The 18,133-nt window shown below is 41.9% G+C and overlaps 1 protein-coding gene across 11 annotated transcripts in view; it reads right to left on the bottom strand.

Moving 5' to 3' along the window:
• Positions 1-18,133, bottom strand: part of runx1t1 (RUNX1 partner transcriptional co-repressor 1) — a 77,374-nt gene that overhangs the window by 16,914 nt on the left and 42,327 nt on the right. For 10 of the 11 annotated variants that reach the window (XM_052023355.1, XM_052023363.1, XM_052023354.1 and 7 more), the window contains 5 exons: positions 10,541-10,722; positions 9,652-9,902; positions 9,201-9,286; positions 8,615-8,813; positions 7,929-7,994 (listed from right to left, as the gene is read on the bottom strand). In XM_052023355.1, coding sequence (XP_051879315.1) covers positions 7,929-7,994; positions 8,615-8,813; positions 9,201-9,286; positions 9,652-9,902; positions 10,541-10,722 — 784 coding nt within the window. The remainder of the gene's footprint in view (positions 1-7,928; positions 7,995-8,614; positions 8,814-9,200; positions 9,287-9,651; positions 9,903-10,540; positions 10,723-18,133) is intronic. The other variant, XM_052023364.1, reaches the window with a different exon arrangement.

Raw genomic sequence — 18,133 nt, 5'->3', positions numbered from 1 at the left:
GCTTGCAGATGTGAACTACTTCATTTACCAAGAATTTGCAAAATGTGTATGATTATAGTAGTGCTAAATTTGATAATCATTTCAGCACAGGTTGCACTATAGCGTTGTCTTTGTTAATACAAGTGTGGCATAATGCATTCATATCACCTACTAAAATTCACACTTTTTAAATATACATTCACCAGATGTACTACTCATGCTGATTTACAGTGACCCTGTCTTTCAGTTCTTTACAAAATGGTGCATATTATATGTTGATATTACTTTCATGGATATTTCAATTTAATACACAGACAATATGTGCACTTACATTATGGTGCATATGGATTTTGGGACCACTTCTCAACACAGGCTACCACATAATGACAGCACATCTTACAAGTATAGATTAGGTCACAAATATTATTTTTTATAAATATTTAGATTCTGCTAATCTGTCAATTTTATGGTAAATATCCAAGGTGAACTGAATTTTTCACTCACTTGCAAAACCAGAAAACAACTTTGCTTATGATCAGAACAGTAGCTTGACTAATTGTCTATGCAAATCAGGCAATTTATATTAAAATTATGCATTTCTTTTTGAGCCTCGCTAGCACATGGGATTAGTAAAGAGATTTGGTGGGATGTCAGTAATGTGCTTGAATAATTCCTGCAAATTACAAATAAGCATTTAACTTTCCTTTAAAACACTAGAACTACTACCCCATACATAGACAATGCCTCACTTTTTTTTAAATTAGCCACATTCCACTCTCTAACAATTTAAAGTTAAATATTTCACTAAATAAATTTCAATCCATTGTCCAATTGATTTACACTGTAAATAAGGACTATGCAAGGTATGCACATTAACTGGCATACTGAAAAAGATTAAAACTATTTATTGTCTCAGGAAAGGCAATACAAGTAAAAGTGAAGGCAGAAAAGTCTGATTGTATGGCTACCTTTACATCATTGTTTGCATAAAATTACAATGAAAAATGGCATACTAGCAGAGCAAACTAGTCCTCTACCAACAATGTAAACATTTGCCGTCACACAAATACAGAATAAGAATTTTTAAAATTAAGGTACAGAGCTTTTCAGCATTTTATGCCTCCTTTTCCATTCTATGTGCTCGTGTTGCCATCTCTCCCCCTTAAAAGCAGCAATTCACAAAGGCAATGAAAGTTCTCTTGTACTGGATTTAAAATTGATTCATTTCACTTGCAGGTGATGGCAAGCTGTTCAAAATAGTTATCAGCTAACCAAGCAGAGACCAACCATTGAACATAGGACCTCCTGATCTGAAATGGCTCGGTGCTATGCCAGATGGTGACGATACTCAATGGGCCATCAGAGAAATGTAGATGTAGATTATTGGACGATAAATTAGAAATGTAATTTATGACAGTTTATGTTTCTTAATCTTGCAGGGTGAGAAATGATAATTGTCTAGCTACCTTTTGAAAGGTTTATTTCGCATTTTTTAGTTCAGCTCTATACGATATATGAATAATACGTACACCTTTGAGACAAGAACAAAGACCACCTAGGATATTGCTTAAGGCTTGTTATTTTCACAAGAGACACTGAGATGATCTTCCTTTGCTCCACTGAATGGCAGGCCTTGCAACAACCGCATCCTCAGTTCCTTGTCTAAAATCAGCAGCACTAAGAAACTTGTGCAGAAGGACATTGAATACAATAGGTAATTGGAATTAGCACAAAGCCAGATAGGAAGTAGTGAGAAATAAAGGAGGCTAAGATAAGTGCTCCAGATAATTTTCTCTGACAAATGAAATTGAGCACTACAGTAAAAAGGGCCAATTCACTTAGTAAAATCTTGAAATGGTCCATAAGCCTCACATTGCACCAATTCTACACCCACACAGAATCGGTAAGGTGCAGGAGAATTTTATTATCCATTGATATTGGAGAAAGAGGCATTTTATCAGTCTATACTCTGCCCTGCTGTTTACTCCATCACCGTACTTCTCCCAGGGCAGTCCAGAGGCCAGGTTTTGTGTGTTGAAATATCATCAGTCAATGGATTTCAAAATCAACAGCAATTATGAGGGAAACCCCATCCTGTGAAAGATTGTACGGCTATCAAAGCTCACAAAAGTAAAGAATGGTGCAGACCTTGTGAAACTTTCTTATCATTGAAAGTATTTCCATTGATATATCTAAAATCAGGCAGGAGAAAGTAATTGCCACTGTGAGGAGAGAGTCATCTAAAGGTGTTACATGAAAAGATCTGTGTGTAGAATTAAAGTGATGCCAGCTCTCGTCAGATTCAGAATTCATACACAGTGCCCCTAATTCACATCTCACCTAGGTCTGAGAACATTTAAAATGTGTGTGATGACAAATCTATACACCAGAAAAGCCTTTCCTCATGTGAAGCCGTGTACTTATGGAGAGTATGGTCAATGGAGAACTAAGATTGATTCCAATTATCAATAAATCAGAGCAGCAATGCCTGAGACGGCACCAGCCATATTTGATGATCCTTCCACATGTACCAGATAGATATAAATGTAAAACCACTACTATTTCAGTAATGTTGTTATCATGAGACTGATCCAAGATCATTACCAAGGATCTATATCAGGCTTAACAGTAATCTTCAAAATGGCTAATTGAACCCAATGTACTTCCTGTGAAGTCCCCTCATTCAAATGTTGAATTACTTGGACCACCAAGTTAAGCTTGTTTGATATATTGTGCCTTCAGTGGGTCCTGAATCTGATGATGGCTAGCATTATACTGATTCTGCATATAAGTTTAGGGAACCTTGGCTGATGAGGGATATTGAGACTCTGGTCAAGAAAAAGAAGAAAGCATACATTGGGTTTAGGTCGGGGATGATTGAATCTCTTGATGATGATGAAAAGATTAAGAATACTTAAGAATAAGAGTGAAATCAGGAGCACAAAGACACGCTATGAGATGGATCCGGCAGGTAAGGTTATTTGCAGCCTTACAGCTTATTGAGGTGGATAAATTCCTAGGGCCTGACCAAGTGCATCCTCGGACTTTGTGGGAGGTGAGAGAAGAAACATGGAGCCCTTGCGGAGATATTTGCCTTATCGTTAGCCACTGGTAAAGCTCCTGAAGACTGGAAGGTGGCTAATGTTGTTCTGTTGTTTACGAAGTAAAGGTAGGACTGATTAGGGATAAAGGTGGGAAGATGTGCCTGGAAGCTGTGGAAGTGGGTGAAGTCCTCAATGAATACTTCTCTTCAGTATCCACCAAGGAGAGGGGCCTTGATTATGCTGAGGACAGTGTAGGTAAGGTTAACGTTCTAGAGCATGTTGATATCAAGAAAGAGGATGTGTTGGGGCTGTTAGAAAATATTATGACAGGTAAGTCCCTGGGGCCTGACGGAATATTCTCCAGGCTGCTCCGCGAGGCGAGGGAGGAGATTGCTGAACCTTTGGCGAGGATCTGAGAGTCCTTGTTGTTCACAGGAGTGGTACCGGAGGATTGGAGGGTGGCAAATGTTGTCCTTTTATTCAAAAAAGGTAGTAAGGATAGTCCAGGGAATTATAGACCAGTGAGCCTTACGTCTGTGGTGGGCAAGCTGTTGGAAAGGATTCTTAGCGATAGGATCTATGGGCATTTAGAGAATCATGGTCTGATCAGGGACAGCCAGCATGGCTTTGTGAAGGGTAGTTAATGTCTCACAAGCCTGATAGTGTTCTTTGACGAAGTGACCAGACAGATTGATGAGGGTAGTGCAGTAGATGTGGTCTACATGGATTTTAGTAAGGCATTTGACAAGGTTTCACATGGTAGGCTTCTTCAGAAGGTCAGAGGGCATGGGATCCAGGAAAGCTTGGCCATGTGGATTCAGAATTGGCTTGCCTGTAGAAAGCAGAGGGTTGTGGTGGAGGGAGTGCATTCAGATTGCAGGGCTGTGACTAGCGGTGTCCCACAAAGATTGGTTCTGGGACCTCTGCTTTTCGTGATTTTATTAATAACTTGGATGAGGGGGTAGAAGGGAAGGTTGGCAAGTTTGCAGATGACACAAAGGTTGGTGGTGTTGTGGATAGTGTAGAGGATTGTCAAAGATTGCAGAGGGACATTGATAAGATGCAGTGTTGGGCTGACAAGTGGCAGATGGAGTTCGATCTGGAGAAGTGTGAGGTGGTACACTTTGGAAGGACAAACTCCAAGGCAGAGTACAAAGTTAATGGTAGGATTCTTGGCAGTGTGGAGGAGCAGAGGGATCTGGGGGTTCGTATCCACAGATCCCTGAAAGTTGCTTCACAGGTGGATAGCGTACTTAAGAAAGCTTATGGGGTGTTAGCTTTCATAAGTCAAGGGATCGAGTTTAAGAGCTGCGAGGTAATGATGCAGCTCTATAAAACTCTAGTTAGACCACACTTAGAGTACTGTGTCCAGTTCTGGTTGCCTCATTATAAGAAGGATGTGGAAGCGTTGGAAAGGGTGCAGAGGAGATATACCAAGATGCTGCCTGGTTTAGAGAGTATGGATTATGAGGAGAGACTAAGGGAGCTAGGGCTTTACTCTTTAGAGAGGAGGAGGATGAGAGGAGACATGATAGAGCTGTACAAAATATTAAGAGGAATAGATAGAGTGGACAGCCAGCACCTCTTTCCCAGGGCACCAATGCTCAATACAAGAGGGCATGGCTTTAATGTAGTGGGTAGGAAGTTCAAGGGAGATATCAGAGGGAGGTTTTTTACCCAGAGAGTGGTTGGGGTATGGAATGGCTGTTTGGGGTCGTGGAGGCAGGCACATTGGTCAAATTCAAGAGATTACTGGATAAGCATATGGAAAAATTTAAAATAGAAGGATATGTGGGAGAATGGGGTTAGATAGTCTTAGGCAAGGTTTAAAGGTCGGCACAACATTGTGGGCCGAAGGGCCTGTATTGTGCTGCACTGTTCTATGTTCTATGAAGGCAAATGCAATGTTAGCATTCATTTTGAGAGGACTCGAGTATAAAAGCAAGGATGTACTGCTGAAGCTTTATAAGGTGTTGGCCAGCTCGCATTTAGAATACTGTGAGCAATTTTGGGCCCCATATCGAAGGAAAGATGTGTTGGCTCTGGGAGGGTCCAAAGGAAATTCACAAGAATGATCCTGGGAATGAAAGGCTTAACATATAAGGAACATTTGATGTCTCTGAGCCTTTACTCAATGGAGTTCAGAAGGATGATGGGGGAATCTCATTGAAACCTACCGGATACTGAAAGGCTTGGATAGAGTGGATATAGAGAGGACATTTCCATCAGTAGGAAAGTCTAGAAACCAAGGGCACAGCCTCAGAATACAGGGATGTTCCTTTAGAACTGAGATGAGGAGGAATTTCTTCAGCTAGAGGGTGTTGAATCTGTGAAATTTGTTGCCACAGAGGGCTGTTGAGGCCAAGTCATTGGGCGCGTTTAAAGCAGCGATTGATAGGCTCTTGCTTGGTGAAGGGCTTAAAGGTTATGTAGAGAAGGCAGGAGGATGGGGTTGAAAAAGAAATCAGCCATGATTGAATGGCAGAGCAGACTCGATGGGCTGAATGGACTAATTCTGCTCCTATATCTATGGTCTAATATCCCTGCACGGTGCAATTTATTTTCTCCTATCTGCCTTAAGCCATCCAGATGATCTTTTTGCCAGGACAAGGAAATCCAGGGTTAGCTGGAACATCTCAACCTAGGGAATCACAATATAATGCTTTCTGCTGGGTTACATGCTATCACTACCCTAGCAAAAAGTATATTTTACACCTTTTTGCTCATTACCATGCACATCATACCATTAAGTTCAGAAATGCACACAGAATTGTGAAATACTATTCATTAAATACAGTGCATAATGAATGTAATGCAAATATTGGGGGACAACTTGAACACCCACATTTTAAGCAAAACTAACAATTACCTATTTTTGGAATCTCTCTTTCTTCGAAGATCCACATCTTAGTTTCATTTCCATGTTATGGTTTCATGTCCCAATGTCCTAACCCAACAGAAAACTACCTCACTGATGTTCAAGTACTCAGTTTGAGCAGATTTTCCAATGTCCATCCCATTCTCTCCACTCAATCTCCTTTGCTGTATTTTACACCCAAACAGATCCCCAGTGCTGGATTGCTGATCCTTTCCCAGGACCTACTGCTTCCTCCTCAGAAATGCCATTGTGTCAGAGGTCTGTTACATTCTGCTGGGAATATTACTGTCTTCCCATCTTCATGGAATAACTGGGGTGGCAGCTGAGCACAGGGAACACACCGAAAATATTGCAGCCAAAAGTCCCTCCTATCTATACTTAGCAGGAGACAGATGCACACACCTACTTTCCCTGGAGGACAGGTCCCATGCACACTGACTCTCCCTGGGGTTCAGGTCCCACACACACTGAGTCTCCCAGGGGGACAGTTCCACACACTAACTCTCGCTGGATGTCATAGCTACAGATTGATTTTCACTGGGGTATGGATCTCACAGACACCGACTCTCACTGGGGTGTAGTTCCACACACTTACTCTCAAAGGGTGACAAATCTACAGGCATCAACTCTGTAGGGTATGGGTCTGAAAGGCATCAATTCCCTTCAGTCCACATTTGCCTGTAACAGAATCTATTTTCCAGTCATTTAATCTGTTAATTTTGTTTTGTAAATCTAATACAACCCAATAAAACTAATAAAGTTAGGTAATCCAACAACATAATGTATCCATAGAAAGTAGAGCACAGACTTCTCCTTCTATATTACAATGAAATGAAAAAAATCTGTTTTGGGGGAAGCAAGTACATTCAAAATCAGGATATAATAAAGCACATCATATCATGCTTAAACTGCAATAGGGAAACTGTCCCTCGTGGAAGTTCACTAGAATCAATTTTTATGAATATCAGACTATTAGATGAAGCTAAAAGAGAAGAGTTGATCTGCAATCAATGACGAATAAAGACACTGCTCTTTGACCTCTAAAGGCGCAGTGCGTTGAAGCAGGGTAACGACTTGGCTAACAAATCTTGATTTTCTACACCAGCCACGATGATAGACTCCATGCCACGGCCTCCCTGCAACACAGTGATATGGCTTTCTGGGTGCCAAGGCAAGTTTTCCAACAGAGGAGTTTGGTTGCTTTTACCAAAAATATTTCCAGCATCTGCAATCTTTTCTTTTGCATTTAGAGCAAAAAGATTAACTTCTGTTGATGAGAAAGTAAACTGAGGGCATAACCTAAAGTGGAGTCATCTTTAAAGTGGAAAGATTACATGGGATACATTCCTCTTCTAATAACAAGAATGCCAACAGCTCATTCTATTTGTGAGACTGAATGTTCAGAAATGAGATTTCAGGATCAGAAGCTGAACCTGCCCACTTGACCCAAGCCTTACAGGACCCATATTGAGGTTGGGTCAGGTGTATCCTCTAATGAGACATTTGGGTTCAGATCAGATGGGGCTGTGCCATAGCTTGAAAATCCAATCCAGAGCAGGATGATTTGCTTATTATTATTGCATGTATCCTCAGCTCTTCAACAATATTCCTCAAAAAAATCATTTGAGATTGTTAATTTATGCCAATGCTTGGGTTGGTAGGACATTAAACATCCTTTCAGATTGGTCCTTGCAGGGTTCAGATTGGCCGTGGCTGGGTTAGGTTCAGCTTGTGTTTTAATTTTATTTCCAAGCGGTCTTCAAATTGCAAGTATCAATAACTTTGTTGTGAAGACACTGAAAACAGAAAAACAGATTTTTTGTCTTTTCCTAACAATGGGATTAGATTTACTTCATATGGATGATTTGTTTAAAGAGGCAATGTTCCAGGTGGTGTTTTATTTAACAGAGGCTAAATAAAAAATAAATTCACTGCCCTACAACAATAACGCATGCGCACGTACAACACATAAACACACAGCTCTCACAACCAACGCTCCCCCCACCCCTTTCCACAGTAACATTTACCAGCTTTTTTCCATATTTCCTCTGGCAAATGACCAGATGGCCTGTGGAGGAACTCCCGATGGGAATCTGTATAGGAAAAAGATATTGTGAGCAAGTGTATTTCTGGGTAACTTCATACATCTTTACAGCAGTTGACTCTTCAGTTGGAAGCTTTACAGGACAAATGAAAGTGTGGATCATGGCAAGCATTATTTTCTATGACATTCCATTGTCAGATCACAGGGCATCTGTAAGTAATGACACGGATTCACACATGCTGACATAATTACACAAACTCATGGCAATAGCTTCTTACGTTTTACTTTTTCTCCAGCCAACATTGATTGCATTTGTCAGGCTCAGAGGGAGCTGGAACACAATGTGTGTGGCAGCTCATCTGACTGCAAATGTTTTAAACTGTCAACTGACACACATTGGTCAGATTGTTGTCAGGGGTGGCGGGAGACAAGACATTGGATATCTGAAGTCCAATGACATTTCCAGCTCTTTTCTGGAGCTAATACACACCTGCTTTGATGGATGACCAATTTAGGTATACCAATTGCAGATGTGGACACATTTCACTGAGAAATTTGAGCCCGATTTACATTACTATAAAGCTGGCACCAAATTTACAGTGTAACGGCAGCAGTATATGCTTCAATGCGCTACATTAAAGAGTAGGTTACGGCACCTAAAACTGTTACCTAGTTGGGCAGGATCGGTATTCACAGGACTCTGTTGTCTGGAATGGCTGCTGTTGCCGCTACCTTTTTTTATATCCTCTGCATCGCTGTATCGCCTGATCCAATAATTAAGCTCCTCACGGTCAGCTTCCTGACATCGCCGAAGGACTGTAAGTGATCGCCTTGTCTTCTCTACCATATCCATGATACAGTTTAAAAGCTGAAACATGCAGGGATGCATTCGTGAGCTACTCACGAACCTGATCGCGTACTTCCACATACAATAAAGTGACAAACAGTTCTGAAATGTAAATCAAAGCACTACCTTTGCACATACAAGTAAAAAGTCAGTCAAGCTTGCAGACTTAAATATTTTAAAAATGAAATAATGCAGTTTCATACTTTTATAATTGGAAATGAAAAATATTTGTCATGCATTTACATGAAGCTGGTATTAACACTAACCAGAAATTTGCTGTATCCAGCTCTAAAGCATAATCAGTCAGGCTTTAAGAAGAGCAAATATAAACTATCTCTTGGTGCAAGTATAAAATTGCAGTTGTTTCCCTTCAGGTTAGCTTTTCAGTAAATTGATCGATTTTCTTACATGATCAAGGTGCTTCCACTCCTCTGCCCATTCCCTATCCGTTAGTCTATGATCAATCACTTCTTCTTGACGGGTGCCATGCATCCCTGCCAACAGTGGAACATAATTTCAGACTTCCAAAGCTATTCTGCTGGAAAACATGCCATTTTTTTTAAAAATTATCCATGAAGTAGCTCATCGCCATCCCTCCAATACTCATCACTGACATAAAAGTGACACAGCCATCCTTCAACAAACACACCAGTTTACCACAAATGTCTATAGGCCAGCTTTGGTCCATTGCACTTGCAATGCTCACTAGTAATAATAAACATACATCATCTCAACACGACTCTTCCTTTTAGTACATTATGGTGCCCTTGGCAGTTCAGCAAACAATAAATCAAGTAAATGGAATGGTTATTTTATAGATTTTTGCATGTGGTGACAAAGGACCAAAATTGATACTCACCGAGAGGTCTATTCCTGTCCCTGAGGTCTCTGTGGTTGGGATGTCTGTATGAATCCCTGTAATGGTGAGCCATGGCCATATCATCCAGACGGTAGTGCTGAGGTGGGGGTGGTGTTGGGTGAGGCAGGCCGTTGGGCTGGTAGGATAACCCATTATTTGGACTAAACCGTTGGTTGGGACTTATAGTGCAGGGCCGCTTGCTGGGATGCTCTGAGTGCAAAGGCTCACGATCGTAGCCATTCTCTTTGGTTCTACAAAATGGGCAAGAGCATCAAATATGAATGAGTGTTAAAAGCATATAGCTACTATTATGTGGTCTTCACACTATAAACTAACAAAGCTTTCCTCATTAGTATTATGCTTGTCTGCACCAGTATTGCCAAATCCTATTACAAATAGTTACCATATTTACACATATCAAATTTAGATAGGTACAATGACTGACACATCCCCATGTTAGTGCAGAAACAGAATGATCTTTTTAATGAGCTGTTTTAATGAACTCAGAACCTCATTGCAGCAACTCATCCATAGCTGACCATATGCAGAAAAAACAGCAGTATAAAAAAAGCAGCAGCAAAACTGTCAGTTTCCCTTGAACCAGCACTTTCTTGGTTACTCATCTCGTGCCATCATATAAAGATTAGAGACAGGATTAAACACAGTTCCATGGGTTCATTAATTAATTCAACAAAGAAGAAAGGAAAAAACCGTCCTGACTCAGAATTAATTTTCACAGTTGACAACAAGCTGTTGCGATTTAAAGAAGAAAAAGCACAAATCAGCAATCGTTCGCCTGCTCGCATTTGCTCCCATGATGCATCTGTGCAGATACATTTTGGCTCAAAAAGAAACCATTCTATTGATAAATTGCAACCATTTGTCTCACCTGTCTGGAGTTCGCCTTTTCCCATTTTCATTAACATCAAGCAGCAGTTCGGAGGAGTCGACGGGTGAGGTGGTGCTGGCATCCAGCAGCAGCTGCTCATGCTGTGCGAGGTACTGTGCTGGGTTCTGCTTGGCCAAGCGCGCGCAGTGAAGTAGCTCCCTCTGGAGCAGGGGCAGGTTGGCCTGCAAGAAGAGTGGTACAACAAACAACATCTCCGTCAGTGTGGCCACATAGGGAAAGCTGCAAGGCCCTGCTGACCTTACAGATGAGCGATTAAGCAAATAGCAAAAGTGGCCTGACAACACAATGAATTATTAGCTGCCCTTGGAAGGTGCAATTTTGATTTTTCTTCCCCCCAGAGTGATGGAATGCTAGTCATTATGGATTGCCATGGCATCATGCTTTAAAGCTCAGATTGCATTTGGCTGCAATTCCACATTGGAGGTGTAGTCACATGAGCACGGAAAGATGCAGTGTTGTCCCATTAACAATATGCAGCACAAAAGCAAGCATTCAACCAGGCCTGTTGTCATAGAGATGGCATTGGTAGGAAGTTGCATGCAGCACCAATCAAGGGTCATGAATTTACATTTCAGTGCTAATCAGTCCATTCACTATCTGCTCCATAAACATTGCATATTACAAAATATTGGTTGAAACAATTTATGACACAAAAGGAAGATAGTGTTATCCTTAGTAGTTTAAAATAAACAGAATTTCTATTTAAATTTAGAAATATAATTTGTTATCCTGTGCAAGTTAATGACCTGTTAGTCTCAGAGATAAAAGATGTTTGATCTTCCTTCCCTCTGAATTCCCTAATGATTCACAGCTCTAAAACAACCAATATATGAACAAAAATATGGATTGTCCTTTCAGTAATAGTAAAAGAAGAGAACCATCTCAAACTTATTCAAGACAGTTCTATAAACCAAAGTTCCAGACTCCTCTGCCAACATTCCTGAGCATAAGACAATGTTTCACTAAACTAATGCACATCACAGCACATCATACCTTGATACCGTCACGAGGACAAGAGGTCAATGCAAGCAAGAGAAATGGGTGGAGTTACACTTGAAACACAGGAACATGTGCATGGTCATCAGAAAATAATCCCTGTAGCCTTAGACCATTACTACTAGGAACCTATCACTGTCTCAATCCTCTGCTGCTGCTTCAATAACTATCTACTTGCAGCTATAAGATCAAAAGCAAGGCTGATTATTGAAAAAGTCAGTGTTTAGGCACACTCAAATCACCCCCGGTTTTATAAGCTGTCTCTGAAATCTCACAGCAAGGTATGAAAACACCTTGGCTTGGGCTGTCACATGGCAGGTAACAGGGGCACTGACTAGGTGCCAAGCAATGATAACCAACAATAGTTTGAGAGTCATTTAAAAGACATTTGGATAGGTACATGAATAGGAAAGGTTTGTAGGGATATGGACCAAATGCAGGCAAGTGGGACTGGTTCAGTTAGACAACTTGGACAGCATGGACAAGTTGGGCCAAAGGGCCCCTTTTCTGCACTGTATAGTTCCATGACTCTCGCTCTATAAGAGTACCGGACAGTAGAATTAACTGTAAAAAAAAAGAAAGCCATTTAAGGGCAGTGGCATCATGTATTCAAAATTGGCTTAGTCACAGGAAAAAGAATGATGGTGACTAGATTTATTTGGTCTTACGAAAGTTCGGCCGTGACATTCCCCAGAGTACAGCAATAGATCACACTTTCTCTTTCACTTTAAATATTGCTACACAAGGACACAATTTCAAAGTCTGAATATAAAATAAAACTTGAGAAGTGTGGAGGAGTTGCTGATGGACTTTAAGAGAAAATAGAGTGATGAAATAGCAGCCATTGGTCTGTTTGAATTACCTGGGCTGGCTCCACCCAACCCTCCAGCATGATAAAGAGTGCCGCATCTGCTTGGTTCTCTCTCTTTTAATTGCTCCAGGAATCATGAAACAACGCTAAAGAGACCATTGGTAAGAGTGTGCATTTCCACAAGGGTTAGGAGCATCCTAAGTAGATTCCCGGGAGAATAGAGCCGATGCTTGCATTGAGTCAGGCATTGTATTATTTCTCCCTTGATCATTTGTAACCAGTTTGTTGTGTGTGTTTGTGTGTGCATCTCACCCTCGTTGTGATTTCCCCCACGTTCGCGATCACCTGTGTGTGTGTGTGGTGGTGTGTGTGTGTGTGTGTGTGTGTGTGTGTGTGTGTGTGTAAGTGTGCATCCATTCCCGTTCATTCTGTCCCGCGTTTGTCTTTGTGAATAAATCAATTTTTAATTCCAAAGACTGTGTCCAGAGTCCTTGCCCTTTGAGACCTTAAAGAACTTGTCTTACAACATTTGGCATTGCGAGCAGGGCCTTAAAGGTCTTGGCTGGACAGATGTGGGAAGGATGTTTTGGAACAGGGGGAAGAAGGTCAGTGCAGGCACTGAGAAGAGAATTCCCAGGTGGACCGATGAGAGAGAGGGATTTGGGAGCTTAGCCAGCATGCTGGCAGACCACGGTAAGCCAGTGGACTGGGCTCAGCAGTTAGATCCATGTGGTGAGAAAATGGGGCACCACGTGGTCGGCCTTCTCCAGACGTCAGCATTCCCCAGGGCCAAAGGGAGTCAAAGGGGTGCCTTCTGGCTGCTTGCGTCCCTCCTGAGATGCCAGGCTGTGATTACTAGCCAGATGCAGAATACATGTCTCCAGAAGGAAAGGGAGATAGAGATGCTCCAGCAGCAGTGCTGCACGCTGCAAGAGGCAGTTCAGACTGCCCAGACCCAAGCCAATGACTTCAAGGCCAGAGGTACCGAGGTCACCTGCAGGCTGATTCAGCTGCAGCAGGCACAGGCAGCCCACCGGTCTGGCTGGCAGCCAAACACGTTTAAAATTCAAGCCCTGGTCCGGGACAGTGACAAGCTGGATGCATGGCTGGGGGATGGGGATATATGGATGGATACTGACGAGGAGGAGGTGCCCGAAGAGCCGGGGCCCCATCACAACCGCCCTCCACCCTATGCACCCGAACCCCTGCAGACTCGACCCGTCCAAACACGGTCCCAGGTCCGCCATGAAAGGGAGTGGAACGGGGATGATGCCACCGCAGGGGCAAGTGCACGGAGCCCCTCCGGGACCACGGAGACCTGGGACTTCTCTATCAAGGAGCTAACCCAGCTGGCGGATCGGTATCACCAGCGGCTGGGCGAACACCTGGCTGCGTGGTTGCTCCGACTGTGGGATGAGGGGGCCCCCAATGTGAGCCTCTCTCACCTGGAGGCGAGCGCCCTGGGGAGCTTGTCTGACCAACAGAGTATTAACAATGCCCTGTGGGCACCACGTGGAGGGACTGGGGACAACACTACCCTGTGGAACCGGGTAGTGACCGCAGTAAGGACCCGGTACCCTACCCTACTTGAACGGGATTTATACAGGCGACCGCAGTGAAGCATGGTCAGTGAGGGCACCAGGGTCATCAGGGAATGGGCACTGGTGACCGGCATTTATGAGGGGGCCGGTGACCTTGAGCTTTTAGAGAACAGCACGGCGACCAGCGTGCTAGCAGGATACCTGGTTGCCACCGCGTGCCCCGAGTTGAGGCCAGTGGTCCTGCCCCTCATGGGACCGGTTAGTGGGAAGACCGTATGGGACACCATCACTCTCCTGGAAGGGCTGGAGTACATAGAGTAGGGGACACCCACCCAGGTCCGCAGAGCGGAGACAAGGGCTGGGGACAATCTCAGTGTCTGCAGGGGAAGCCCACGTGGTCCAGCAGTTGGGGGTGCCCCTTGTGTTGGACTTGGGCCCAGGGTGGCTGTGGATCTTTCCCTGGCCGGACCTTCCCCCGCAGAGCTCTTTCCAGCGTGCGTAAAGAGAGGAGATCTTAGTGTAGATCTTAGTTAATTTTACATCTTACTTAGAATTAGTTAATTGGTATATATTTGTACAACAGATTCAAAACATGCCAGACCATGTGAGTTGCCGGACCACAGAATGCTGTACTTGAGAGTTTCAACCTGAATTGTGGAATATTTAACAGCAGACAAAACAACAGAGAAAACCGTACGCAGACAATGAAAAGCATTGTTTACAGAATGGAAAATGACTAATGCCTTTACTTCACAGATTAGGCAGAAAAAAAACTACAGATGAAATTGAAACAGACTCAGTTTACATGAATCAAATATTCACCATTGCTAAGCAGGAGTTGTAAAAAAACAGCCAAATACAATGTTAAATTTCCTAGCCAAAGCAGTAGAATACAAGCTAGAGGAAGCTGTTTACAAACTATATAGCATCCTGATCAGATTACATCTCTAGTGCTCTGTCCAACTTTACTCAATAAAGCACAACGGATGCTTTCAGTGGCTTCAGACTGTGTATAGAAAAGCTGTGGGTCTGATCTCTGGTGTCAAATAGTATGAGTTATGAGAAAAGACTGGAGAAATTTAAGTTTTTCAGTTCAGAAGATGATGTCTGGAAGGTGATGTTATAGATATTTAGGAGATTGTAGAGTACCGTAAATATAAATTGAGAATATAACAAAATACACTGAAAGAGGAGGACAATAGGATCTAACCCAAGGAAAATTAAGCATTGGCACCACACCAAGCATGGACAACACTGGCATATACTTCCAGTAGTAGAGACAAAAGCACTGGAAACATTTAAGAAATAATTGAATGCTGGGAAGGGGGATAATTTAGGATTTTCCTGGATGGATGAACTAAAATCAGCTTTCTTAACCTGTAATTAACTTCTGAACTGATTGGAGCCAAAGCAATTACAGAAGTGTTCAACACTCCCGAGTTCAGCAGAAGGAAAAAAAAACAAGGATTTATGATTGCTAACCAGAAGGCAGATGGGCCAGAGCAGTCTGTAATGCTCTGTGGTCAAAAGAGATTCTAACTTTTCCTATCTAGGCTCACACAGTTAATGACCATTTGGGCAGTCGCTCCCAAGTACCTCAACAAAAAGCACTCTCATGGGATTTGGAATAAACCAGAAATCAAATGAAAACAAAGCATGCAAAACAAAAGAAAGTGCTCAGGTGTAGCAAGGTCACAAAGCCAATGTTATGTAAATGCCTCATTTTGGAATGAATTGTTGTGATTTTTTTGCCCGCACACAAAAGCAATAAATTATTTTTCCATATAGGAAAAAATTGATGCTGTGCTAAAATGTTAGCGCAACTCTGACTCCCAAGAAACATCAGATTAAAAAAAATTACTGAAACTTCTGAAAGAAAAGCTGTACAAAATTAATGAATAGTTCATATGTTAAACATCTTGCACACATATGTTCATCTGAACCAATAACAAACATAATTATTACTCACTGGTGGATTTCAAGCAGTAAACCAGGAATTTAAGTCATTAATTGAGCTGATTTCACATTTCAATTTTGAATCCATTAAAACTCTTAAAAACGTACTTCCTAATCTGCAACTAAAACTGTATCCTTCTTCTCTCAAGTAGGGTAGTTGCTAGTTTTCCATTCCTGGCTAGATATTACAACTGACCAATAAAAAGTGTACATTGCACATTAAGAATTGCCCTAGTTTATCCACGCAGAGATGGATATCTCTTCTGTTGAAGATAACACATCTGGAGCTCTAAGCAAACAACAAGAAACATTAAAATCTACCACAAAATCTGCAGCTTTCAGTTAAACCCTTCATGTCCCCTTGACCCACTGATTTGGATTGCACTTTAATTGCTACAACTTCCTGTATTCTATCCCAAGCTCTTCAGAAAATAAATATGCATTTAATTTTCATTCAGTTGTGGGATGCATGCTTATAAGGCCTAGTTTTATTTCCCATCCTTATTTGCCTCACGAGGCTATCTCAGAGAACAGTGAAGAGTCAATCATATTGTTATGGATTCGGAGTCACATGCAGTCTTTACATGTTAAGAATAGCAGATTTCCTTTTCCTAAGAATATTAATGTACCAGATGGACCATTATATTAATCCAGTCATTTCACGGTCACTATTACTGATATTAATTAACTGAATTATAATTCTTTAGTTGCCACAATAAAATCATTAGTTCAGATCTTTGGTCAAAAAGTGTTCAGTCACACACACTCTGTGTGTAATAACCTGGTAGCTTATAAATGCAAAATGCTTGAATGTCCAATAAAGCAACTTAATTTTTTGAAAAAACAAAGCTTTATACATACTATTGTCTGGTGCAGTAATTTTAATATGCCCTACACTGACATTGCTATCAGATGGCACCTTCTTACAAATAACCTGCTCATCATTGCTCTGTTTGAGTTTTCACAGGACCACTTGGCCTTATTCTTCTCTTCAGCCTTCACCCAGATTAAAGAACTCAATTCCAGTGGTGTAGCCCAAGTGCCTGCCTTTGGTATCACGTCAGCATTTGACTGAATGTAGCATCAAGAAGCTTGTAAAACTTGTCAATGGTCATCAAAAGGAAAGCAACACAATGGCTGGAGTCAAATCTCCCATAAGAAAGAGGGAGTGGTTGTTGGTGGTTAATCTTCCCATCCTCAGGACAGAGGAACTCCTATAACAAGATTCTGGGCCTAATCACCTTCAGTTGCTTCATCAGTGGCCTTCTTTCCTTCATAAGGCAAGAAGCAGGATGTTTGTTAATTATTGCATAATATTCAAGTCCATTCACAATTCTTCAACCAATGAAGTAGTCCATCCCTACATGCAACACAATCAAGTCAACATTCACACTGCTGAATGGCAAACAACATTCACAGAAGGGTCAGACAGTGATCACCTCAGTGACCATTCAAGGCTTGCCCTTCAAAGTCAAATGCACTACCATTGCCAAAGTCACCCACCATCAATATCCTGTAAGCCATCAATGATAAGAAGTTCAACTGGACCGGTCACATAAGTACTGTGTTATGGGAGCACGTCATGCTGGGCTGGGTATCCTCAGGAATGACTCAGCTCTCGACATCCCAAAGCATAAGGCAGAAGTCTGGAGCATGATGGAATGCTCTCCACTTGCCTGCATCAGTGGAGCTGCAAATACACTCAAGAAGTTCAACATCATCCAGGACAATGCAGCTTGCTTGTTGGTACCCAACCACTGCCCTAATTATTTATTCCCTCCATCAGTGGTGCGCTGTGGCTACAGTGTGTACCAACTACAAATGCATTGCATTTACTTACCTAGGCCACTGTAACGGAAACTTTTAAATCTACCAAGAAAGACAAGAGCCGTAGGCAGATGGGGACTACTCCACCAATTTCAGGGAGATAAAGAAGTAGGGAGGTCAAGGTAAATCACAATGGAACGTTCTGCCTCCAGTGACATTGAAGGAATTGTATGACTTGAAGGAAGTCAGTGTTAGAAGATCACTGGGCATAAAAGAGCAGATAAAACTGGAGACAACAGAAGGGTAGAAGGCTGGGGAGGATTTCTTAGATTAATTTCAGTTATTCCTTGCTAATAAAAACTAAGTCTATAGACAATCAGGGTGTTTGTGTTGTGGGCAAGTTTGAACTCCAAGCTTATAAATGAAAAAGAAATTAAAATAAGTAAATCTGGAGGTAACAAAGTTTGGGTGATAATAAGCAAAATTATAAACGTAAGCAGC

This window comes from Pristis pectinata, chromosome 9 (genome assembly GCF_009764475.1).
Source record: "Pristis pectinata isolate sPriPec2 chromosome 9, sPriPec2.1.pri, whole genome shotgun sequence".
NCBI lineage: Eukaryota > Metazoa > Chordata > Chondrichthyes > Rhinopristiformes > Pristidae > Pristis > Pristis pectinata.
This window is presented reverse-complemented; position numbering and strand designations above follow the sequence as displayed.